A 26,836-nucleotide genomic window follows, 5' to 3' on the forward strand; every position below is an offset into this window, starting at 1 on the left:
AAGTACTACAATGTTCTAGTCGTTTAAACTATTCACACTATATTTACACTGTTCTAGAATGTTTACTCCCATTCACACTGATCTAGACTGTTCTACCTATTGACAATGTTCTATACTCATTCACATGGTTCTACAATTTGTACACTCATTTACAATATTTTAGAATGTCTTCACCCACCTGCGCTGTTTTAGAATTCACACGGTTCTAGATTGTTCTCACCCATTCACACAGTTCTAGATTGTTCTCGCCCGTTCACTCAGTTCTAGAGATGTTTACACTCATTCACAATATTTTAGAATGTCTTCATCCACCTGTGCTGGTTTAGAATGTCCTCTTCATTCACATGGTTCTAGATAGTTCTCACCCGTTCACACAATTCTAGATTGTTCTCGCCCGTTCACTCAGTTCTAGAGATGTTTACACTCATTCACAATATTTCATAATGTCTTCACCCACCTGCGCTGGTTTGGAATGTCCTCTTCATTTACATGGTTCTAGATAGTTCTCATTTGTTCACACAGTTCTAGATTGTTCTCGCCCGTTCACTCAGTTCTAGAGATGTTTACACTCATTCACAATATTTTAGAATGTCTTCACCCACCTGCGCTGGTTTAGAAAGTCCTCCTCATTTACACGGCTCTAGATTGTTCTCACTCGTTCACATGGCTCTAGATTGTTCTCACTCGTTCACACGGTTCTAGATTGTTCTCACCCTGTTCAGGTTTGTTTTGATTGGCAGTTCAGTTTTAACTGTGGCTGTTCGGTCGGTGTGCTTGTTTGGTCTGGACTTTGAACTCAGGGTCATTCTGCTCATAGGTACCGTGGGGTTTTTAGCGACCTTGCGCTCACAGCTCTAATTGATGTGTAGTGCTGTGCTTTGGCCTTGTTTTGCGGGATTCATCTGAAAGCTAAAGTCCCGGCCGTGGGACGCCCACTCACAGCTGTTACCCACAGTGCATGGCACCCACTGAACCACAGTGCTCTGTTCTTCAGACTGTCTCCGCTAGCAGAAAGCTCAGGCCTGATTTATATTAGGAAATGGATCACCAGATCTCAGACGAGTTCTCCAGTCCACCTGAAACCTGACGCCTTTCAGTGGTTGTGTTACATCAGATAACCTTCAATACAAATAACACACAACCTTGTCATTCCTCACGATCAACTACAGTCAGTCAAGCCAGTCTGATTGGCTGATTAGTTCCAGATCAAACGTCTGCATAAGTTCCCCACAGATATGCAGATGCCTATATTGAAAGGTCATAGCCCAGGTATTCACATCACCATTATGCCACACGATAAGTAATGATTACAACATACCGCACAACTATTACCACGTCTCCCGGCAGATTAAGCCCAGGTTCAGCCATTTACAGAAGATCACTCCTTCTATACAGAGTGAAGATTCATACTGGCTTTACACCACAATTACTACTGTCACACTGTATAAACTACACACAGCAGATTCATACTGGATTAAAGTCACTACAGTAAAGTCACTACAGTAACAACTAGTAACTAGTTGTTACTGTCTGACAGTAAAAATTACACAAAGTAGATTAATACCAAATCGCTACATAGTTATTAACTGTCAGATTGTAAAATACTGCAGATTCATACTGGGTTACAAACCACACCAGTTACTACTAGCACAATAAAGATTACACACTGCAGATTCATACTGGATTAAAATGACACCACAATTATTTCTGTCAAACTGTACAAATGACACACTGCAGATTCATACTGGATTAAAATTACACAATTATTTCCTTCAGACTATAAAAGTTATATACATGGCAGATTCATACTGGATTAAAATTACACCACAATTATTTCCTTCAGACTATAAAAGTTATATACATGGCAGATTCATACTGGAATAAAATTACAGCAGAATTATTTCCATCAAACTATAAACATTACTCACACTGCAGATTCATACTGGATTAAAATTACACCACAATTATTTCTTTTAGACTATAAAAACTAAACACACTGCAGATTCATACTGGAATAAAATTACACCACAATTATTTCTGTCAAACTGTAAAAATGACACACTGCAGATTCATACTGGATTAAAATTACACAATTATTTCCTTCAGACTATAAAAGTTATATACATGGCAGATTCATACTGGATTAAAATTACACCACAATTATTTCTTTTAGACTATAAAAACTACACACACTGCAGATTCATACTGGAGTAAAATCATGCCCTAATTATTATTATAATATATATACTATAATTAGACTTCATGTTCATTTTAAACTGAACATATCCATCTTCTATTCCAGCAGTAATTCCTAGTAATAAACCTGATCTAATCCACAGGGTGGAAGATCCTTTGGGTTAAAATGTAAACATTCAGAATGTCCCTCTGTAAACATTCACCAGTAGACTGTGTTTCCTTACATGCTCACATGGTTTCTTTGTTAAGAAAAAGTTGGGAGCAGTCTTATTATGGAGGGAGAGAACTCTGCAGAACTTCAGGCTTTGAAAAGGTTCAATCACAGAGGACATTCATTCAGAAAGCCGTCATTCAAGCCTTTCTCCATTAATTAAAAGTGTTTCTGCTCCACGGCAGCGCTGAGAATTTCAAGGAGCTTTTCGTTTCTTTTCTTTTTCTTTGCTCTTTCTTCTTGCTGCTGTACCATATTCATTTTTAGCAATTGGACTGGAAGCAGCGGCGTGCAGCTGGAGCCGTCCCCAGTTCTCCAGCTGCTCTGAGATGAGTTGAGCTGTGACTTAATGAACCCCACTCAATTAATGATGTGTACAGACATTTTAAACCACTCTCCTGTGCTGGAATATTAAACGCTCTCTTTACCTGGTAATGTGCCAGTAAAGGAAAGGCCTCACATTAGCATGCGTAAAGGAATAGTCCAGCCTAGCACCCGAATTTACACTGAATATATTCCCTTTACTTCATATGTAGTCAATCATTCAAGGCCAGGAATGCACCAGTATGGAAATTCTGAATGTGTCTGAAGTTTTCTTCTTTAGTTTTGCATTGGAGCCTCCAGGCTCATGTAATGATCGTAAAAAGCCTCCCCAACCCCGAAAATGCAAAAATAAAGAAATAATGAAAATACATTTTTTTTACAGTTTTTAATGTTTGTGGATGCCCCTTTTAATAAATGCTACTATGGCTACTTTAAATTGCACCCATTGCTGACACTGATGTACACACACACATCTTGTCTAGTCCCTGTAAAGAAGTACAGCCGATAGAATAGGACTCTATGAACCTATTGGCACCATGCCAACTAATACAAGGCGTTGAATAAAGAGGGATAAAGCCCCCCAGCATTGATTTGTGGAGCAGTGGATTTTGGGTTTGGTGCTTCATCCAGTCCTTTTGGGATGAGTTGGGGAGTTGAGGATGATGATGTAGGGTGGTAATCAATCGTTAGTGAGGTCAGGATGCCTCCCCAACTCATCCCAAAAGGACTGGATGGAGCAGTGGATTTTGGGTTTGGTGCTCCACCCAGTCCTTTTTGGATGAGTTGGGGAGGCATCCTGACCTCACTAACGATCTTATCATTGAATGCAATCAAATTCTCACAGCAATGCTCCTCCAAACTGTAGTATAAAGCCTTCTTCTCTTCACAGTAGAGATTTCACCTACTCCAACAAAAGCAGGACAAACTCTATAATGCCCTTGATTTCAGAAGAAACAATGAATGAGCAGGTGTCCCAATACTTTTGTCCATCTAGTGTAGATATGAGCGGATGTATTGTGTAAATACTGGGTTCTTTGTTGGTATCTGTGCTCATTATTTTTGTGCGTGTGTGTTTGTCCTTTGCAGACGGCCCGGTGCTGTGGCGTATGCTGACCTACCCTCCAGCAAGGCGCGCTCTGATCGTGGGCTGCGGACTCCAGATGTTCCAGCAGCTCTCTGGCATCAACACGGTCATGTAGGCACCACTACGCTCCCTCGCACACTCGCACAGCTGCCCCGAGGGCTTAGCCTTCACAGAATCCAGGCTTTCTGTTAAATCCAGAGAAAACAGCAGATTTGTTGGGACTATTTTTTCCACCCTTGTGCCTATTTTTCCTGATGCTGGTGACAGGCTGCGTCTGATTGGCTGCCTCATTTTCATAACCTCTTTCTATTCTTCTTCTGCATCTTATGCAATGAACTACTTTCCCAAAGCTGTAAACAATCTTGGGACATGTGCCGTTGCTAGGCAACCTCTGGTGGCGCAGGCAAAGACGTTTGTACTGGAGATCAGGATAGAACCAATGCGTGTGTGTGTGTGTGTAAAAGTGTAAATGTGTGTGTGTGTGTGTGTGTGTGTGTGTGTGTGTGTGTGTGTGTGTGTGTTTACTCAGCTTCAGCTGTCACTGTGGAAGGTGAGAGGGATGGTCAGAGAGGGCAGAAGAGACAGACTTGATCAGTCACACACTCTGTGGCGTCACCCAGCATGAGCAGCGTCAGCCGGTTGCTCTAGAACCGTCCTCGAAATGTCACTCATGTGATCGTTCAGATCTGTTCCATTTAGATTCATTTATACAGCGTTTTCTGACCCACGTCACTACCACCGGGTTCCGCAGGGGTCCTGACGTCTGATACTGATCCCTAATGAAGGGCCGGAGGATGACTACCACTATATATGTGGAGAAAAAAAAAAAGATATAAGGGATGATATTAGGGATGTCCCGATCAAGGCTTTTTACCTCTATCCGATCTAAGTCTCTTAAAGCTGGCTATCAACCAATACCAATCCGATCTTTGTGTTTCCATAAATAATACAGCCCCACAACTTAGATAAGACGTGATCTGTAATCTGTAATCTGTAAAATCACTGCAGTTTAGTACCAGTTTCTGTTATCAGACTAAATTCTAATCTGATCTACTTTGTTTGGAGCAACTTTTTAAACGACTGTTTTAAACTCTGTAGTGTTTAATGTCTTACAGTCCAGTCTGACTGACTGACCTGACCATCCAGCTCCCAGTTGAGAATGTGTATATGTGCATGAGTATTAGCATTAGCCTCCTCCTCGGTTCTGAATGCGCCGTTCAGAGCTGGTTTAGACCCAAAGAAAGGAGTGTGTTTCTCTCACTGGTAGATCAGAGCATTTCCACCGTAGTCGGGTTTCTAACCAGGTGGAATTCAGGAGTAAAGGCTGGATGGGAGGAACGTTAGATCTTCTCAAATGGAGATAATGGAATAGAAGATCTCTGTTGTTGCACAACTACAACTAAACTGGGTGGTTTTAACAGCACGGCCAAAAACGTCAGAAAATAGAGCAACATTTTGTTGAAGAGTGAAGAGTGTAGATCCTCCTCTTCTGACAGAATAACTAACACACTCTTTACCTGCTGCTCTGTGGCCGTCAGCTGTTACTGCGTCATGTTTACTCTGAGATAACTCAGACTTCCCCGAACTTTCCGTTCCACCTTAAATAACACAGCTGTTACGCTCTGCTGCTGAAATGTACACACTGTAACTGCAGCACTATTTAAGGTGGAATGGAGAGTTAGCATTAGAACCAACATTAGCTTTTGTTTTGGCTGCAAACTGGTCATTAATCAGTTCAAACGAAGCTCTGTTTAGTTTCCCTCACTGAAATAATGTCCCAGATGAACTCTGACTGGGGTAGTTCTCCAAAAAAGGAGATGCTCGTCTGCAGCAGCTAAGGATCAGCTGAGGATCATGTCTGTTAATGGTGCCTAGAGACACTCTGCTACAGCAAACAAGTATCAGAACCGGATCCATTAAAAATGCCTGACTGGATCGGAGTGGGACATCCCTAAAAGATCCACATATTTTATTTTACCCATCTGCAAAAATGAAGCCAATAAAGCCGGTCAGTGCACTAGATGATGAAAACACTGAAATTGTTGAAATTATTGTGGAGCATGCTGTCACCTCCGGGTATGTCTTAACCTTCCACACTGCTGGAGGTCCGCTCAGTGCAGCGATCCAGATAGCCATGTAATTAACCATTGGCAGTCATTCTCAGGAGGTCTCAGAACAAACGCCACTGCGATTATGACTTTTCACAGTCGGGTGGGAGAGGGTGGGTCAGCACAGCATGAACAACAGTGATTAGAACCAATCACAGTCAGGGGGAGGTCTCAGAACAAATTATGGAGTTATTAGGACCAATCACGTCAGGGGGAGGTCTCAAAATACACTACTCTGTAATTAGAACCAATCACAGAGGGTGGTCTTAGTGCAAACTCCGCTGAACCAGCTGTAGTCCGCTGGGGGAGGGAGGTGTCTCAGAGGAAATGATATTGTGAGTAGCGCCAATCACAGTCAGGGGGAGGTCTCGGAACAAATGATGGTGTTATTAAGACCAATCACAGTCAGGGGGAGGTCTCAGAACAAATGATGGTGTTATTAAGACCAATCACAGTCAGGGGGAGGTCTCAGAACAAATTATGGAGTTATTAGGACCAATCACAGTCAGGGGGAGGTCTCAAAATACACTACTCTGTAATTAGAACCAATCACAGAGGGTGGTCTTAGTGCAAACTCCGCTGGACCAGCTGTAGTCAGCTGGGGGAGGGAGGTGTCTCAGAGGAAATGATATTGTGAGTAGCGCCAATCACAGTCAGGGGGAGGTCTCAGAACAAATTATGATGTCATTAAGACCAATCATAGTCAGGGGGAGGTCTCAGAACAAATGATGGTGTTATTAAGACCAATCACAGTCAGGGGGAGGTCTCAGAACAAACGATGGAGTGATTAAGACCAATCACAGTCAGGGGGAGGTCTCAGAACAAACGATGGAGTGATTAAGACCAATCACAGTCAGGGGGAGGTCTTAAAATACACTACTCTGTAATTAGAACCAATCACAGAGGGTGGTCTTAGTGCAAACTCCGCTGGACCAGCTTTAGTCTGCTGGGGGAGGGAGGTGCCTCAGAGGAAATGATATTGTGAGTAGGACCAATCACAGTCAGGGGGAGGTCTCGGAACAAATGATGGTGTTATTAAGACCAATCACAGTCAGGGGGAGGTCTCAGAACAAATGATGGTGTTCTTAAGACCAATCACAGTCAGGGGGAGGTCTCAGAACAAATGATGGTGTTATTAAGACCAATCACAGTCAGGGGGAGGTCTCAAAATACACTACTCTGTAATTAGAACCAATCACAGAGGGTGGTCTTAGTGCAAACTCCGCTGAACCAGCTGTAGTCCGCTGGGGGAGGGAGGTGCCTCAGAGGAAATGATATTGTGAGTAGGACCAATCACAGTCAGGGGGAGGTCTCGGAACAAATGATGGTGTTATTAAGACCAATCACAGTCAGGGGGAGGTCTCAGAACAAATGATGGTGTTCTTAAGACCAATCACAGTCAGGGGGAGGTCTCAGAACAAATGATGGTGTTATTAAGACCAATCACAGTCAGGGGGAGGTCTCAAAATACACTACTCTGTAATTAGAACCAATCACAGAGGGTGGTCTTAGTGCAAACTCAGACCAGCTGTAGTCCGCTGGGGGAGGGAGGTGCCTCAGAGGAAATGATATTGTGAGTAGGACCAATAGCAGTCAGGGGGAGGTCTCAGATCAGACGACACTGTGAATTTCTTCTTCAGTAGAAGTGCATGAATAAGATTACAATATTGGTTCCAGCAAGCATACACGTTATGTCCAGATGTTTGTGGACACTCTACTTGAGCACCCATTGCTGACACAGATGTTGCAAATGCACACACACATACACAGCTTGTCTTGTCCCTGAAGAGAAGTACTGCCAATAGAATCGGACTCTCTGGAGATAAACATGAATCTACTGGCACCATGCTGCCTAATGCCAGGCGTGGGCTAGAGGGGTATAAAGCCCCCCAGCATTGAGCTGTGGAGCAGTGGTTTTAGATATAATAACATGGTAAATAAGTAGCTCACTGTAGTGACGCTGTACATGATCCCAGGGCTTTCAGTTTCAAGCTGTATCTCTAAAGATTAGCGTGGTTGTTTATCCAGAATCCACTGCTTGGGCCAGCTCGTCTGAGTGGTGTCAGATGTTGAACTCCTGCACTCATCACCTCGTCACCTGTCAAGACTCGCTGTCCAAGAGACGCATCCGTCACTTCCTGTCACGAAGTAAAGGTCTCCAGGGCTGTGTGCAGGTTTGATGTGTGTAGGTTAGAGTGTGTGTCGGCGTGTTCAAGAGCAGTCTGCTCTGGGCCGCTCTCTTTCTCCGTCTGGAGTCTATAAATGTTATCAAAGGACGGAGCTCCCTCAGCGCAAGGTAGCAGTTTGAGAAGCAGCCTGTCTGATGTATTGTGTCTGAAACACTGAGATAGGACCCCATTTTTATTGCTACATCACTACCTTTCAGTCCATCTTTCTCTCACACTCTCACACACACACACATTGTCCCTGTGTCTCTCTTCCTCTACATTACTCCTGGTTTTATTATTTTTATTTTATTTATGTAATTTCACTGTCCAAAAATGGGAAACCTCCAAAATGTCTAAAAAGGTTTACGGACTTAACACTTGTTCCTACCGCCTCTTTTTTAAAACTTTCGAACCAGGCACCCGACATGCTTGGAGGAAAGTGCCAGGCCCCTAGCTTCATCTCACCGGCTAACAGACGCCTGTGCCGACCAGCATAGCTTAACCGTGATGAGGGAAGAGAGAGACATCTACCCACTCTTGAGAAAGCACGGCCAGTTGTGCTCTCTCAGGCTCCGGCTGCTGATGGCAAAGCAGCATGGCTCTGGATTTGAACATGCAACCCCTAGGCCATAGCAGTGTAGCTCATTAGCCACCTTGGGGCTCCAATAGAAAACCCGTCCTTTCAATGGAAAACAATGGAAAAAGATTTGATTCCAGGTCATTTTGGAGCATTTCTATTGGTCCATTCATCATGAAATGAAACTCCCAGATTTTACATTATGTCAAAAAGTGATTTGTGGACACCCCTTCTGCACCCACTGCTAATACAGATGTACAAATATACACACAGCTTGTCTAGTCCCTGTAGAGAAGTACTGCCAATAGAATAGGAGGACTCTCTGGAGCAGATAAACATGAACCAATTGGCACCATGCTTAATGTGGGGGGTGCGGGAGGGGTATAAAGCCTACAGCATCGAGAGCTGGAATGGCTATGTTGGAGGGGTGATGAGGTGGGGTGGTGATCATCATCATTCAACACACCTGACCTCACTAACACTCGCTGAATGTAATCAAATCCTCACAGAAAGCCTTCCGCTCTGGACTGTAGAGACAGTTCCTCCAACAAAAGCAGGATCAACTCTTTAATAGCCTTAATTTCAGAAGGAACACTGAATAAGCAGGTGTCCCAAATCGTGGACACCTGAGGAACTAGATGTTAGTAGTACAGCGAATTGACCAAAATAATCAATCCAGATTTCTAGCCAGCGTATTTTTAAATGTGGTGTAGGAACAGTAACAGTGCAGCACATCTGCTTTTTCGGGACCCATTCAGAGGAAGGCTGATTTGGTTCTTTATCGGAGATGTGCGCTCGGGCCTGTCGGAGATGCCGGCTGAAGCAGAACAGTAGCAGTGTAATTAGAGTGCGGTAATGCTTCCCCCTAATCACACACACACACCACCATGCCCGCCTGCACACCATTTCCTCTGCCCTAATCCCCTCCCAGCCATTAGCCCCGCCGCCTGATTACTTAGTTGTTGTCTTCTTTTGTTCAATAGCACACGCTAATTGCTACCTCAAGCCAATGCTGGAATGTTTACTGTACAACACGGTGAGGCCGTTATTGTGTTTGCCCTGCCGCTGAATTGCATTTTGGGTGGATGAGGAGACTTTCTGTGCAAGAATTTGCTTATTATTGTTTGGTTATTAATGTTTCGGAGTCTTGGATGAGATTTTCAGCCCACAAACATTAGTTGAGTAGCATTAGAGGACAGTAAGTTCAGGAAAGGTACAGGAAACTGTAAACTCCTTCCCCACTTTTTACCAGTTACTCATTCCCAATTCCCAATACATTCCCAATTCCCACCTGCTAGTTAGGACCCCACCAGTACATGAGGCTTCCAGTGCTGGGGGGGGGTGAAGGCTAGCATGTGGTTTTTGGATGAGAGTGTTACTCGCCAGCACAGCTAACAGACATCCACAATGATTGGGGAGAGGGAGGGCCATCGTCCCCACCCAAAGAGAGACCAAGGCTCTATGGGACTTCCAGCCATGAATGACCGTGGCAGTTCCCCACCATTCGTACATACACTACAGGATAACCCCTTAACGCTCCAAGGCTTATCACACACTAAGGTGTATTACTCAGTAATTACAGGGGCTTCTGTACAAACTGGTGGGGTTATTCTCTGGTAATAGAATAGTGTGTAATAACACTTTCAGGCCTATTTGCCACCTAAGGGGTAAAAAGATTGTAATCAGCTAGAAACTTAAAAACCATAGGCTTTAAGAGGGTAAGCCTAGCGCCTAAAGACATACCAGGAATATGCACATAGCAAAACATGCACTAACTAGCTTGTTTTAGGTGAATGAATACCACAGTGTAGTGAGGGTCTCGTTAGATGTGTGGAAAATGGGTCGTAAAGCAGATTCAGTTAATGATTGGCTAAAGGGAGTGATTGTATTGTATATGCCGAAGACAGAGTGAAGGAAGTAGCTGAATCTGCAGGTGTAGGGAAGCATACGGTCATATGGGTCTACCAGCAGTGGCAGAGATCCCTACACCCTACAGAACTGACAGACAGGGACCGCCAGCGTGTTTCATGGTCCCTGTTTTTCGCATGGTGACTGATTTTTTGTCTGGGGAGCTTATATTTGTATATATTAAATATTGTGTGTTTATATATGAGCCAAGATGGCGCAGGAGATGCTGAGGGCCCGGTACAGAAAGGGAGATTTCATGTGTTGTCTCTCTGGAGGGGAGTAATGACAGTTGAAGTCACAATAACACACGAAATGAACCCTATTAGCACCACCTCGAGTGTAGTACTGCAGATGCTGCACACATTCAGTATTGATTTTCATTATTAGCTTTTGAGGAAGTAATGACATCAAAACTAATTAACATGAAAGTTTACGCACGTCCCGCAGAGAGCATCATTAAATGGTCGGTATGCTTCCAGCGGTTGCTATGTTACTAGAAAATAAGGCAGAGTGTCAATATTGGGTGATGCTGAGAGATATTGACACTCTTTGGCGTGTTTCTGACTTGTAACCAATCACATTGCGAGGTCAGAACTAAGAATATAAAAAATAAAAATCAACTTGTCAGTTAAATATTGATTGAGGTGACTCTCAGCCAATCACAAAGCTCCGAGTCTCTAAGCCCTGCTTGCTTCAACAAACAGGCAGTGTAGTGAAAATGGAGGTGACAGTATATCAGTCAGAAAAATATTAGACCAAGAGATGCTGAACTGTGAACATACCAGTGTTTGCTTTAGGGTGATCTACACTGCATACACGTAGCTACTCATGTACTCACTATATGGACAAAAGTATTGGGACACCTGCTCATTTATTGTTTCTTCCAAAATCAAGGGGATTAAGAGCGTTTCTCCTGCTTTTGTTGAAATAACTGTCTTTACTGTCCAGGAAAGAAGGCTTTCTTGAGGATTGCCATGAGGATTTGATTGCATTTATCATCAAGAATATTAGTGAGGTCAGGATGTTGGATTATCACCACCCCACCTCATTCCTGACTTTGCAACACATACCAGAAGTACTGGATGGAGCACCAACCATTAATCCAGAGAACACAGTACTTCCACTGCTCCACAGCTCAATGCTGAGGGGCTTTATACGCATCTAGTCCACGCCTGGCATTGGGCAGCATGGTGCCAACAGGTTCATATTCATCCTATTCCATTGCCGATCCTTCTTAATCCATGGACTAGACGTCTGCTGTTTGCAGATTTGCACATCTGTGTCAGCAACTGATGCAACTTGAAGTAGCTGAGTGCATTCATTAGAAGAAGTGTCCGCAAACATATGGCCACATGGTGTACGTCTCTTTTTAGTATCTGACTCTGTGCTGACTTGCTCCAGTATGAGCTCATCTGAAGGGGGAGCCTCGGTTTTGTCTTTGAATGAGCCAGGTACAGTCCCAAGTCCTCACCAAGCACTAAAATCGGAACACCTCTACGCCTACTATCCAGTCGTGTGGAAGCAGTGCAGTGATGAGGTCCGGCAGCTTCAGGTAATCTTCAGGGCAACCATCAGAATGAGGTGGAAACGTGATCTCAGTGATTTTGAGCGTGCCGTGATTGTTGGTGTCAGAAGGGCTGATTTGGGTATATCTAGAACTGCTGATCGGCTGGGATGTCCTGCTCAGCAGTCTCTAGGGTTCCTCAGATTGGTGCAATAAAGGAAACACATCCAGTGAGCTGCAGTTCTGCAGAGGGGAACACTTCGTTGATGAGAGAGGTCAACAGAGAACGGTCAGACTGGTTGGAGCTGACAGAAAGGCTACAGTAGCTCAGATAACCAGCACCTCAGAATGAACAACACGTCCAACCTTGAGGAGAATGACCCACAACAGCAGAAGACCACGTCAGGTTCCACTTCTATCAGCCAAGAACAGAAAGCTGAGGCTGCAGGACTGAGGCAAATATCACCAAATAAACAGTTGGCGACTGGGGAAAAAAAAGTTGGCCTGGTGGCCTTTCTGTTGAGGCTCCCAGACAGTAGGGTATATCTGTATATGCAGACTGTCCCCTTGCTGTTGCTCATCAGTGAAACTGTGAGTGTCTCAGTCTCTCCCGGTTCAGCCTCAGCCAGCCCAGCTTCTGACCAGCTTATTGTGTGTTTTGCAGGGTTTGGTTATTCTGGCAGTTTTTCTGGCCAACTGTTGCTTCCCCTGCTTTTCTGTGGTGTTATCAGCACACAGCCATATGTGTGTCATCCCCTTTAGCCACCAGTGTACTCACACACTAGCAGAGTGTGGGGTTATGGCGGGCAGCACTGTGTGAGCTCCTGCACCTCACTGTGAATAGTCAAATGAGTCACAGCTTTGAGTCTCGCTGTGGTGCCTTTTGTGACTTTGCTGTGTCTTAGTGTGTGTGTGTGTGTGTGTGTGTGTGTGTGCGTGTGTGTGTGAGTTCAGTAAAATAGGTGCAGATTATTGTTGGTCTCTGTGGTGCTGTGCAGCATCTGTGAGTGGCGCTGTGTTCATTCCCTTTCATTAGAGAAATGGGTCAGTTCCCATGAGGCCAATTCTCTCTCTCACTCTCTTTCACTCTCCTTCTCTCTCTCTCTCTCTCTCTCTCTCTTTCTCTCTCCCTCTTTCCTCTATCTCTCCCTCTCTTTAAGTACTCTATATGTTCTGGACGTAGAGGTCATGTGTGTGTGTGTTTGATAACATCTTTGTATGAAAGCCCTTTTTTGTGTTGAGATGTCTGGCCGTCACTGCCGGCCTCTCTTACTGAAGCTTTACTGCAGCTCTCACACACTTCAGCCGTGTTAGAGCTGGATTAGCTGTATCTGGGGGGTTGTAAAAAGTGATTACTGACAAGATCTGTGACTTTAATTTGGTATGAATCTGAGCAGTTATATGGTTTTTCGATTCTATGGTCAAGATTTGGCTCAGTGTTGGTACTTGATTTGTGTAAAGTGTCCTAAGGCCACAGAACTCTGAGCTATGAAGATTTGGTTCAGAGAAATTGACATTTTTTAAACCACAATTTATTAAAAAAAAAAAAAAAAAACTTTGAGCTCTAAACAAAACATAAAGCCGAAGTATTTCCATCAAATGCTGAACATGTAAGTGTATATAGAAGGTCATGTGTCATGCCTGCCTCTGTTTTGTGGTGCCATTTGCTCTCAAGGCTCTCAAGGCCCCTCCTGGTCATTAGTGTTTACACCCGTGCCTCCTCTGTAGCCACGCCCCCTTGTTAGTCCCAGGTGTTTCTTGTGAGTCCCTTGTTAGTACCCCTTTGTTTCAGCCTTCCTTTGTCTGGTCTTGTGCGTGTTAAACTGTGCATGTTCATGTGTTTATCTTCACGCCAGTTTACAGTTCGTTGGCTTGGCCTGTGTGTTTGGTTTGCTTTGCTTTTCCAGTTTATTAGGAAATACATATTGCTTACATGTCAAGCTTCATAACAATATTATGGTAATATCGTTTCTCACAATACTTCTCCAGCGATATGTCTAGATTTATAGTATCACCTAAGACTACGTTACACTCTGTGAAACAGTCCTCAGATGACTGAATTATGACTTTTCATCTAAAGAGTATCTGTGGGAATGTGGAGGACATACACAGGTACTTTATTCTGAATGAACTGGCCAATCAGAGACAAATCCAAACAGTGCTTTTAAAGTTGCATTAAATCAAGTAGGAAAAGGTCAAGACCTTTGAAGAACAAAATAAAGGGTTCCTTTAAAGGGTTCTAAAGGGTTCCTCTAAAGGCTTTCTTTTCATCGCTTGTATGTTCTCTGCTCTCAGCAACACAATGCTAAGGAACACTGAAGCCATGCGTTCAGGAAAGATTTATTGTTGCCTTACATCCAGTGTTACATTTAGACATGATATTAACCACAGGCTCACACACACACACACACACACACACACACAGACGCATGCATGCATGGTTATCATGACATTTCTTGCCAGCAGATCGCATCCTCACTGACCACGGTGACTCACTGGGTCTTTAGTCGTTGTAATGCTAGGCCGATATGTTTGTACATCTATCAGCCATAACATTAAAACCACCTGCTTTGTATCGTGTACACCACCTTACTGCCGTCAAAGCGACTCTAACCTGTCGAACCATGAACTCCTCAGGACCTCTGAAGATGTCACGTTAAGAGGTCAGCACAAAGGTGTCAAAAGTATTGACATTCATTACTCAGGTAGAAGTGGAGATACTAGGGTTTAAAAGACTTCTATAGAAGTTAAAGTATCAATTTAATTTTTTTACTCCAGTAAAAATGTAAAAGTACTGGTTTCAAAACTACTTCAAGTAGAAAACTGAAAGTAATGGAAGGAAAACAAAGGCCGAAAGCTTAGGCCGCACCACAGGGGTCTATAGTGCACCACCCCCCCCCCCCTCCCCAAAAACACATTTCTCTAAAAGCCATAATGAGAATAATGTTTTATATTAATATTAATATATGATATTCTAATGTTTTATTAAAATGTTGATGTTAAAAATGTTGGGCTGCACTAGGCTCCTGTTTCAGCTGCAGATCTGCCCATTGAAAATGAAGCATTTCAGTAATATCAGCTCTATTAAAGGAGCGTCTCTGTGCTCTACTGAGCATTAACATGAGCTTCATGGAGGAAAATATGAGGAGTCGTTGTCTAGAAGTTTTGTAAAGCTGCAGAAAGTCAAACTTCAGAGGCGTGTGATCAATAAGCTTTATTGGAATGTAAATGTGGGGCTTAGTCGGGACGTTTCACTGCAGCTCTCTTGAGTCTCTGCCAAGGACACAGTCTTCATACTAGACTACAGACGTCTGCTGTGTGCTTGCTGGAGTGTGATGTGACATGTGCAGGTGTGATGGATCGCTTACAAGCCAACAGGGTCCAACCACAATCAAATTTGCACTTTACGGATGGAGCGATTTATTGGATAGGGTTTTTTTTTTTTACAATGACAAGCTGGAATAAAAACAAAGGGACATGAAATAGGAGTAACGAGGCTGTTTTGTAATGTAAGGAGTAGAAAGGACAGATAATTGGGTGAAAATGTAAGGAGAAGTAAAAAGTCTAATAATTACTCCAGTAAAGTATAAATAACCAAGTAAGGTAACAAAGTACAAATACTTGACACCTCTGCATCAGCAGCAGATCCTTTAAGTCCTGTAAGTTGTGAGGTTGTGAGGTTCACCGGTTGTCTTTTCGTGGAGTACTTTTGGAGTACTACTGACCACTGTATACCGGGATCACCGCACAAGACCTGCCTGATGTTCTGGAGATGTTCTAACAATTCTAATCTGATCTACTTTGTTTGGAGCAACTTTTTAAACGACTGTTTTAAACTTTATAGTGTTTAATATCTTACAGTCCAGTCTGACTGACCGACCTGACCATCCAGCTCCCAGCTCCTTTACAACTCTGCAGTCTGATCACTGAGAATGTGTATGTGCATTCGCATTAGCATTAGCCTCCTCCCCGGTTCTGAATGCGCCGTTCAGAGCTGGTTTAAACCCAAAGAAAGGAGTGTGTTTCTCTCACTGGTAGATCAGAGCATTTTCACCACAGTCTGGTTTCTAACCAGGTGGAATTCAGGAGTAAAGGCTGGTTGGGAGGAACGTTAGATCTTCTCAAATGGAGATAATGGAATAGAAGATCTCTGTTGTTGCACAACTACAACTAAACTGGGTGGTTTTAACAGCGCGGCCAAAAACGTCAGAAAATAGAGCAACATTTTGTGGAAGAGTGAAGAGTGTAGATCCTCCTCTTCTGACAGAATAACTAACACACTCTTTACCTGCTGCTCTGTGGCCGTCTGCTGTTACTGCGTCACGTTTACTCTGAGATAACTCAGACTTCCCCAAACTTTCTGTTTCACCTTAAATAGCGCAGCTGTTCTTTTCTGCTGTTGAAATGTACACACTGTAACTGCAGCACTATTTAAGGTGTTATCAGTTCAATCAGTTCAAACGAAGCTCTGTTTAGTTTCCCTCACTGAAATAATGTCCCAGATGAACTCTGACTGGGGTAGTTCTCCAATAAAGGAGATGCTCGTCTGCAGCAGCTGAGGATCAGCTGAGGATCATGTCTGTTAATGGTGCCTAGAGACACTCTGCTACAGCAAACCTAAGTATCAGAAGTGGATCCGCATATTAAAAGCAGATACCTGATCAATGAAAAATGCCTGTATCGGCCCTCGATCCCGAGTCACTGGATCAGACTGGGACATTTCTGCTTATTTCACTTTTAGCATTCAGCATTAGTTCTGTAAGTGAAAGAGGAGATGTTTTATTGGGGTTTGAATTTGACGAGAAGCTACAGTATTGTACCCAGCCCTGTTTTCCAGAGAGGAAAAAGGCATTGTTTATATAATTGCCATGTTTCTGTCATTGTTTAACACGACCAGAACGCAAACCAAACATCATTAGTGTCATTAGTGGCATGGCATTCGTTATATAACCGATTATAGTAAGTAATTCTGTAATTATGTCGCTGTATTTAAACAGCATGCAGAGAAAACAGCAATACAACTGCTGCTACAAAATATTCCTTACATTTTCCCAAGTTTCTGACACTCATTAACGGGACAGAACACATTAAACAGTCACATTAAAGGACACTGTGCGTGTAGAGAAGGTAGGGGACGTTTGGACAGCAGGAGATTCTGACTACAGAACATTTTGTACCAGGTGATGGCCTGTGCATGACACCGTCTCAACTGGGAGCCATATGCCACACATTCCCACACACTGTGGACACATTTAGCTGCTCCCCATGAGGGAAAAAAGCACTTGTCCCCAAAAACAAAGTAGTGTGTGTGTGTGTGTGTCTGTGTGTGGTGTTTTAGAATTTGTTCAGTATAGCATTGGAAAACACTGTATTGGACATAGAATAACATTTCAAAACATATGTCAGTGTTGAAAAGGTGTCATAAGATAGGACTCATAAACTATAATGACAGACTTACGCTCCATTCATAGCACTGTATGAAGCATCATTACCATGTAATTGACCTTATACCTGCCTAATGACTGTGAGAAACTATCTGCTACTATTATTATTACTACCACCATTACCCTTCATTACTCTTATTCCTCTTACCATCATTACTATGATTATATTAGTTATACTATATTATGATTATAATGATTATTATATTATGATAATATGATTATGTTGCACATCTGAGTAGTAGAACAGTCTTACGTGGTGGTTCTGTGATTTTTATCAGTAATTTATTCATAGTTCAGACCAGAGGAGGCTAGATGGGACCCCCACGTGAGTCTTGGTTTCTCCCAAGGTTTCCTCCTCCAGCTCTGAGGGCGTTTTCCTTTGCCACTCTTGCCTTCGGCTGCTCACTAGGGGGGTCTTCTTGAACTCTCGTCCTTTTACTAGTTACTGAAATTCTGAAAAAAAGGTTTCCACTATTATTACAAGTCAAAGAACCCTTTTCTGTTCTACACAGAACCCTGTTTGACTACAGTATATGACTTCTTTAATATGGAAAACTGTTCTTTTAGTTTACTGAAGCTCAGTGAGCGTCAAAGGCCTCAGAAAATGTATAAACAGTATCAGCATTTACACTTTCAATCGACCAGTCTGTCTCATCCAGACGCTCTAGCCTTCCCTCCGCCACCCATCCTAACCTCCCTCTCACCCTCTCACTGCTGCCTACCCCCTCTCTTTCATCCTCTCTGTCTGACATCTCCACTGTCTCCTCCACTTACGGTAAGAAGTTTAAGTGTGAGCGCGACATGCTGCCCCGCGTCTGAATGGCTTTTCGTCCCTTTTCTACTTTCGGCTGCGAGCAAAGAACCACTTTCGAGCTCTGGCCCCAGGCCAGCACCGCTGCCCTCCCTTACATAACACCCGTCTCAGGAGGTGTGGAGGCAGGGTGGCTATTACTGTCTCGACGGGTGGTCACTGCCATAGCTCTGCTTTCATAACACTGGGGGTGTCATTAGAGCCATTCGAGGATTCAGTCCATGCTGACGTTCAGTGCGGTCAGGTTCAGCTACTTTATGCTGCTGTAATGAGCCAGACTTTGCTGTGGAATCCCTGCACTGACTCCACCTCCACCCCTGCCTCACCTTAACCTCTTGAAACCAGTCTTCAAAATCTTGTTCAGGTCATGTTCACGCTCAGTGGCCAGTTTATACCAGTTTATACCGTCAATACCAGTTGAGGGCGGGGTACCAGTATAAAGCCCCCTAGCATTGAGCTGTGGAGCAGTGGAAGAACTGTGTACTCGGGAATGATGGTTGGTGCTCCATCCCCTTACCACCATTACTTTTGGGATGAATTGGGGAGTTGGGGATGAGGATGATGTGGGGAGGTGATCATCTAATATCCTAACTTCACTAATGCCTTTGTTGTTAAATGCAATCAAATCCTCACAGCAATGCTCCTCCAAAATCCAATAGAAAGCCTTCTTTCCTAGACAGTAGAGACAGGTTCTCCAACAGAAGTGGAATCAACTCTTTTTAATACCCCTGATTTCAGAAGAAACAAAGAATGAGCATGTGTCCCAATACTTCTGTCAATATAGTGTCAAAAATGCCTACTGCACCTAAGCAAATAGTGTAATTTTAAAAGTATTTGCTTATAACTAGAAAGTGCGCTCTATTCTGTGATATTATAATAAATGCAGACAAACATTATGTCTTGTTTTCTAAAAAGTAGCTGCACTGAGGCACAGCAACAGCCATCTGCGCCCAGGAGTCCCAGAGAGCATAGCTGGCCTTGCTGTCACTTGGATGGCCCTCCATCTCCCTCATCACTCAGCACGGTGCTGGCCAGTGCAGGCGTCTGTTAGCTGATGTAACTGATCTGGCATGTTAGGCATCACTCCCCCAGCACTGGTAGCGCTGTGTGATAAGGGGAATCCTAGCTACACTGATCAGCCAGAACATTAGCACCACCTGTCTACTATTTCCTAATAGCTGCCCTTTGTGCTGGAACACCCGCTCTGACCATTCAAAGCATGGACTCCACAAGACCTCTGAAGGTGTCCTGTGGTATCTGGCAGCAAGACGTTAGCAGGAGATGCTTTTACGTCCTGTAAGTTGTGAGCTGGGCGAGGCCTCCATGAGTATCAGTGAGGCTTAGGTGCCCATGACTCTGTTGTTTTGGGGATGCTCTCATCCAGTAGTCACAGTTTGACCCTTGTCAATGCTGTGTAAGATGTAGATCCCACCCTTTGACAGATAATAAATATTTTTCACTCCCCAGGTCAGTGGTACTAATGTTATGGCTGATCGGTGTAGTGGTGTGAATTAATTTACCTATTTTTCTTATTTTTATTAGCCTACTCTTTTTTGTTTGTTTGTTTTTTTGGAAATTTTACCCAATTTTAGATCTCCAAACCCACTCTCCCCAGCCATGTGTTACTCCCGACCATCAACCAGCAACCAGCCACCACCTCTTCTCGAACTGCCATCACCAAATAACCAACGTACTTGGAGGAAAGTACTGGGTACCCAGCTCTGGCTAGCAGACGCCCACACCATCCAGCCAGCACATCACTGAAGTGCTGTGTAGAGAGAGATCGCCATCCAATCCACCCAGAGAGTGTGAGGCCAATTGTGCTCACTCAGGCTCCGGCTGCTGATGGCAGGCAGCTTTACCTGCGATCGGCATGTTATAGTGGCAGTGCCTCAATTCGCTTGACCAGTTGGCGCCCCTGGAAATGACTAAAAAAGAAAGGCTTTATGGCATCACGTTATATAACGTTATGTTATCAGAAGCTTCTTAATAATAAAATGACTCCTGTGCCTCATTCGAGCCATAAGAAATCCGTTTTCTCAGATTCAGATTGAGTCTTTCTAGTTCACTCGCTGGTCAACACAGCGGCTCCGAGGGCCACTGGTTGTGTCTGGTCTAAGAAGTGCTAGCCTGCAGCCGGGCCTAATGGAACACATCCGTGGACATCTCCACCCTGCCGCTCGGCGAGCCTTATTAAAAAAAGCAGTTGCCATGGTGAAAATTGGCCAGAGAGGGCGGCTCTCCTCTCTGTGGTAAGAAGTCGTCAGCATGGTTTCTGTCTTTCTCTCTGGTCCTGATAGATTCCCTAACCCCTGACAGGCCGACACGCTCCTAATGTACTCCTGTATCTTGCTCACACACTCCGCCCCAACCAATGGCTTTTAACTGCTCTGCTGTGGGCTTCGGAAAAAGCCAATTAGAGAGAGTTTCTTTTTTTTTTTTTTTTTCCTCAGGAAGAGGTTTGATGAGGGTCACCGCAGGTCCCTCCGCAACAGGAGCTGGGCTTTTAAGCCCCACAGAGTCTTTCTTTCCCTTTCTCTTGTTTTGCCTGTTTGTCCTTTTCTCTGACTCACTAGAAAGGGCTCCATCTACTTTGTGAAACCTTCTCAGACACTAAAATCAACCTCCTGAGACCCTGACTTTTGCTTTGGGGGGGCATTTTTTAATTTACCTTATTTTATTATTATTTGGGATTAGTAAGACCTATCAAGTATAAACACTGAACTTAGTCTTTGTACAGGAAGTCGTTTTTGCATATGAGGCCAAAAGGTCAAAATTTTAAAGCGTTGAGTATCGTGGTGCAGAGAAGCAGAAATGGAATGTCCCCTGTGAGGACGCAGGGTCTCGAGGTTAAGATCGTGTCAAATACTTGATTATATTTGCTTACGCTTTAAAAAATCATAAAAATGTACTACTTCTTGACATTTGACATTTACATGATGGTATTGTATTGAAATTATCGTACAGTAACGATAACGAGTGTGATGGACACACCAACTTAAAAATATATTTTTTACAGTGTTAGGTAATTAATTTTAATATTTAAAAGGCTACAGTGTATGTTACTGTTTAGTTTAAGAAATCTAACTGACATGGTTTTCTACATACACCAGATGGACCTCATCCACCATAACACGTCTGGTGCTTTTAGTGAAGTGCAGGAGCAGCGAGGCTAATGTTGCCAACACTAGAACTCAATAGTTACCCAAGATCTTTCCAGTAAATACATGTTCACACAGACCTTCAATAAGCAAAGCCAGACTTTATGTGGTTTAGGGTTTAGTATGACTTCCTCTAACCTATAAAAATGAACAAAACCATAGAGCGTAAGGCCAGGAACGTAACGTACTCTACGCAAGTACGCAAACGCCAATGCCCGGCCAAAACAATGCGCTCTTATGTTACTGTGGTGGTTAAAACAGTCAGTACTCAGGGGGGCGATAGAGGACAAATCAGAATCAGAACTGGTCCGCCATGACAGTTAACTGGTAAAAAGGGACGGCTGTCGCTGTAGCACCCCTAGTGGCAGCGCTCAGAATTGCAGCTTGTGCTTGTGTTGCCTCATGAAATGCAACAACTACGCACTAATCCAGTCTGTAGAAAATAGTGGTAATGTTTTGATGAACCTTGATGAATTCAATTGATTACTTGATTAGTACCACATTATATGGACACCTGTAACATTTTTGACACAATACTGACAGAAGTATTGGGACATCTGCTCATTCACCATTTTTTCTGAAATCAAGGATATAAAAAAAGACAAAATCCTGCTTTTGTTGGAGTAACTGTCTCTACTTCCCAGGGAAGAGGGCTGCTAGATTTTAGAGCATTGCTATGAGGATTTGATTGTATTCAGCAACAAGACTGTTGTTGAGATCAGGATGTTGAATGATGATCACCACCCCACCTCATCATCCCCAACCCTCCAACTCATCCCAAATAAAAGTACTGGATGGAGCTCCACCATCCATCATTCCAGAGAACACAGTTCTTCCACTGCTCCACAGCTCAATGCTGGGGGGCTTTATAGCCCTCTAGCCCACGCCTGGCATTAGGCATGGTGTCAAAAGGTGCAATAGGTCTGTCTGCTCCAGGGACTCTATAACAACCAGCAGTACTTCACTACAGGGACTAGACAAGCTGTGTGTGTGTGTGTTGTGTGCATTTGCACATCAGTGTGAGCAATGGGTGCAACTTTAAATAGCTGAATGCATTCCTTAGAAGGAATATCCACAGGAATATCCGAAATGGTACCTTTAGAGGAGAAGGAACCTTAACTTATGAAATTCTGACACAATGTAAAGACCTGCCAGAATCAAAGTCACTCACTACTCCAACCCCAGCTATAGACAATAACAGAGAGAGCCAGACCTCTAATGTGGACACCAAGCACACCCACAATTCCCAGGGCAGTGGAAAGGGACAGGGGCAGATCTCTGAATGTACCGCTGATGATACACTACATCAGGTAAGAGAGGGTTAAATCAGTGTCATATCTGCAGCCCGTCAGTGAGTGGCCTCTTCAAGCGCTCGCTGCCACGCAGCTAAGCCCTCTCCACCCGCAGGCAGCTTTAGCAGCTGCTCTAATTGAAATAATTGGGGCAAGAGTCGCACTCTGGCTTATGAGACTTAGACACTCATTGTTCAACGCTTCATAAAAAGGTCCTCTCAGCACGGCTCTTTTATGAAGAGATTCTGATTCATTTGCTCCCGTTTGTCCTTGCTGTTTTGTGCATGTCTGAACCCAGTGCAGCAGTTTCTATACAGCTATGCTATGTACACTATAGATAGGGGTGTAACGACTCACAGAGCCCATCCTTACGTTAGATAGAAATGCAGGGGTGTCTCAAATGAATGCATAGAATAGGCCCTAGAATGGAACTGTAAGCTGTATTTAGCTTAGCATAGGTAAATAATGAGCAGAAAGTTGCATCGGCATTGAATACAAATCCAGCAGAACTAAAATAGAGATGGAAAACAGGCCAATTCAAAACCCCTAAAACTGTTACATAACAGTCTTTTGACAGCAAAAGCCTTTCAAGACTGTTTATTTATTAGAAACAGTTTGTTGTTTATTGAGTTTTTAAGGTGTTGTTTGATGTATACTGTGACTTTGGTTGAGGTAACAAATTCTCCGACGATTTTTCCGCTTTTATTGGCTGGTTTTCGGCACTGCAACAGCTCACGGGAGCCACGTAGCCTAGCATAGCCTAGCACTGTAACAAATTTATTCCTGAGCCAATAGGTGTCCTCTCAGTGCAGAGTGGATGATAGCTAGCAGAAGAGATTGTAGCGGTTAGGCTGGGTTAGCTTTTAGCCTAGCGTGTGCTTCCTCGTGGAGCCTCTATGGCTTTCCTGCACAGATACCTGCTGCAGCACTTCCAGCGGCCGGGCCTTCTCCCTCCTCCGTTTGTGAGTGGATCAGACACTGCTGAACCTGCTCTGTGGTGGTCAGTCCTGTGGGGTCCTGAGCATTGAAGAACAGGAGGGTAAAAGGAGGCTGATCAGAGAGTCGGCAGAGAATCTGATGGATACAGTCTGAGTTGTAGAACCACACACTGCTCCTATATGGTAATTAGAGCTGGTAAAATGGGCAATGGGTGTAGAAAACAAGGAGATGGTGTAAGTGTAATGGCTGATCGGTGTAATTAATAATGGCAGCTCTAAGTAACAGGAGCCGAGAGACTTGTTTGGTGGAACTTCGCAGGCCTCACCCAGCTTGTTTTTGAACTTTTATGTTTTCATCATAGAGCAAAGCTTATTAACTGCTTTATGTTGCTGTTAGTTTCCGCCTCCTGTGGCTGGCAGCAGTAGGGGCGCTGCGGAGCGCAGGCATGTCTGAACCACGACTCTTCTACTAATCAGGCTCATTCTCCAGCTAGACGGAGGCGCAGCGGGCTGCATGAGGGAGCACTCAGAGGACACGTTTTAAAACCAATCGCTCTTTCAATCAGAGCCCCGCACTGGGGGAGGTTAAAATCAGACAATTTTGTTTCCTCTTAATATTAGAATTCTCCACACGAGGCCTCATTTTGCATGCTGAGAGTGTGCGGCTTTACTGCAGTTGCTGGCTTTCGAAATGGCGACTGCTTCACTTGTAATAAAACCTGCATGAGGCTATTTAGTTTGTTTTCCATGCTGTAGGCTCGGCTTTTGGAGGCAACGTTAATGCATTTGAACTTGCTTAGCTGTTTGTGAAGGTCTAACGATTTTGACTTCGCAGTTAGTTTCAGGGAAGCCTGCATTCTGTAGTGTGTGTCTAAAGAAATATTGATTATATTGGGAAGAAAGACAAAGTCAGACAGTGGTATGCCAATGTTTGGGCACCACTTGTTAATATTTCCATTACTGTGAACAGCTAAGTGAGTAGGAGATGGCCTGATCTCCAAACGGCATCAGTTTAAAATCAAGCTTTGGGCCTGGGTTGCAGCCAGTGGCACAGGGGACAGGTCTGCACACCATCAGACCCCTGCAACTTATCCAGAATGCAGCGGCACGGGTCGTCTTCAATGTTCCTAAATTCAGCCATGTCTCTCCACTGCTGCGTTCTCTCTTCAGTGGCTTCCTGTAGCTGCTGCCCTCATTAGATTCAGAACCCTGACGCTGGTCTACAAAGCCAGGAACGGACTAGCCAGCCCCTCCGTACTTGATGGCAATGGTCAAAAGCCGATCCGCACCAAGAGCCCTTCCAGCTTCAAGTACGGCTCGGCTCGACCCGCCATCCCTCAAAATCCACGGAAGACGAGCGTCCAGGCTTTTTTCTGTCCTGCACCGAAGTGGTGGAACGAGCTGCCCCTGGGTGTCCGAGCAGCAGAGTCCAACACTCGCTGTCTTCAAACCCAGACTGAAGACCCTCCTCTTCTGAGAATACTTGGACGAATAGTAGAGTACTATGGTCACCTTACTGACTTGTGTTTAGTAGAGTCTAAAGCTTAGAGGATCTTTAAATTTTAGTCTATTTAAACTAGCTGAGGTTTTTCATGGGTAAATAACAAAGCACTTTTGTAAGTCGCTCTGAAGAAGAACGTCTGCTAAATGTAAATGTCAGTGGTAGAGGGACCTAATCCAACCTAATCCACAATGAACTACCTCAAGAGGAGCAAGCTGGAGGTTTTGTCATGGTTCTCACAGTCCTGTTGCAGTCCTTGACCGAGACATAATCAAAATCAGTGGGAAGATCTCAAAAGAGCAGAGCAGCAAGACGGCCCAAGACTCTCACAGAACTAGAAGCCTTCTGCAAGAAGAATGGGTAAAATCCCCCCAAAAAGAGCTGCTACAGAAAGTGTTTACAAGCTGTGATACTCGCCAACTGTTATAGCTAGACGACTGAGTCAGAACATCTCCAAAACATCTGGCAGATCTTGTGTAGTTTTTTTTTTTTTTTTTGTAAATTGGCGACAGGGTCGTTGGCAATGGTCATGTGTCCCAATACTTTTGTCCAAATAGTGTATATTCCAGTCAAGTAAATTCCATATATTACTATTTACTAAGCTTTCTTTTGTTTAATAAATGTGTGTGCTATAATACCAGCTTACAAAGAAACCCACCGGGCCTCTTGAGACCCCACTTTTGGTTCCCATGGCATCCTGGCCTGTGCGAGTTGTGACTGGGAAATGTACGGGAGCACTGAAGCCATAGCCGTGTTCGTCTGCTCTCTGATAGGCAGGATATTTTAAGCCTCTGTCAGTTCTAATGGGTAATCAGTTTGAAGTGTGCATGCAGTGGAGAGGGCACTTTAATTAATGAGGATGGAATGACATCAGAGGTAAGGAGGTGCCAGAGCCTGATTGCAGGGTTGCTGTCTGATTGGCTGAGGCTTGAGTGAAGTGGCTCTGATTGGTCAGATTAAAAGTGTTGGGGTCTCGCGTCTCGCGTCTGATCAGAGCTTAAATTTCTTATTTATAGGGGGGGGCAGGGTTCCCAGTCCTTTACAGTACACTCTGTAAAAATGTAAGGTCAGGCAGCTGAAACTGATTAAATGCTGTGTAAGATGTTTAGTCTCTAGCTCCTCCCCCTCAATCCGTTTACTGTATATTCCCAACTACAGGTCAGGACACCCCCCTCTATTACATGACACCCCCAAACTGGGAGGCATCTCACATTGGACCACTGCGCCCTTGCTGGGATTTGAACTCATGACCTCCTCACACTCTTACACTTGATGAGCAGCAGTTAGACCGTAGGGCCGGTCTAGAGCTGTGAAAATATACTACAAAAAAAAAGGTTCTGAGTAAATGTAGCTTTCCCCTCTTTCCTGGACCCAGACATGTAGATGGGAATAAATAGTAAAGACATTTTGGAGGAGCCACAGACAAAGCTTTCCAACATATACACTGAGATCTTTATGGAAATGATGAACTAACTCACAAGATTCTGCTTATCAAACTTACACTATTTAGACAAAAGTATTGGGACACCTGCTTACTCATTGTTTCTTCTAAAATCAAAGGGTATTTAAAAAGAGTTGATCCTGCTTTTGTTGAAGTAACTGTCTCTGC

General features: G+C 43.9%; 1 protein-coding gene across 1 annotated transcript in view; it reads left to right on the plus strand.

Moving 5' to 3' along the window:
* The window catches only part of LOC140550296 (proton myo-inositol cotransporter), a 99,126-nt gene that overhangs the window by 57,851 nt on the left and 14,439 nt on the right, over positions 1-26,836 (plus strand). The window contains exon 4 of the mRNA XM_072674211.1: positions 3,818-3,926. Coding sequence (XP_072530312.1) covers positions 3,818-3,926 — 109 coding nt within the window. The remainder of the gene's footprint in view (positions 1-3,817; positions 3,927-26,836) is intronic.

The sequence above is a fragment of the Salminus brasiliensis genome, chromosome 2 (genome assembly GCF_030463535.1).
Source record: "Salminus brasiliensis chromosome 2, fSalBra1.hap2, whole genome shotgun sequence".
NCBI classification, from domain to species: Eukaryota; Metazoa; Chordata; class Actinopteri; order Characiformes; family Bryconidae; genus Salminus; species Salminus brasiliensis.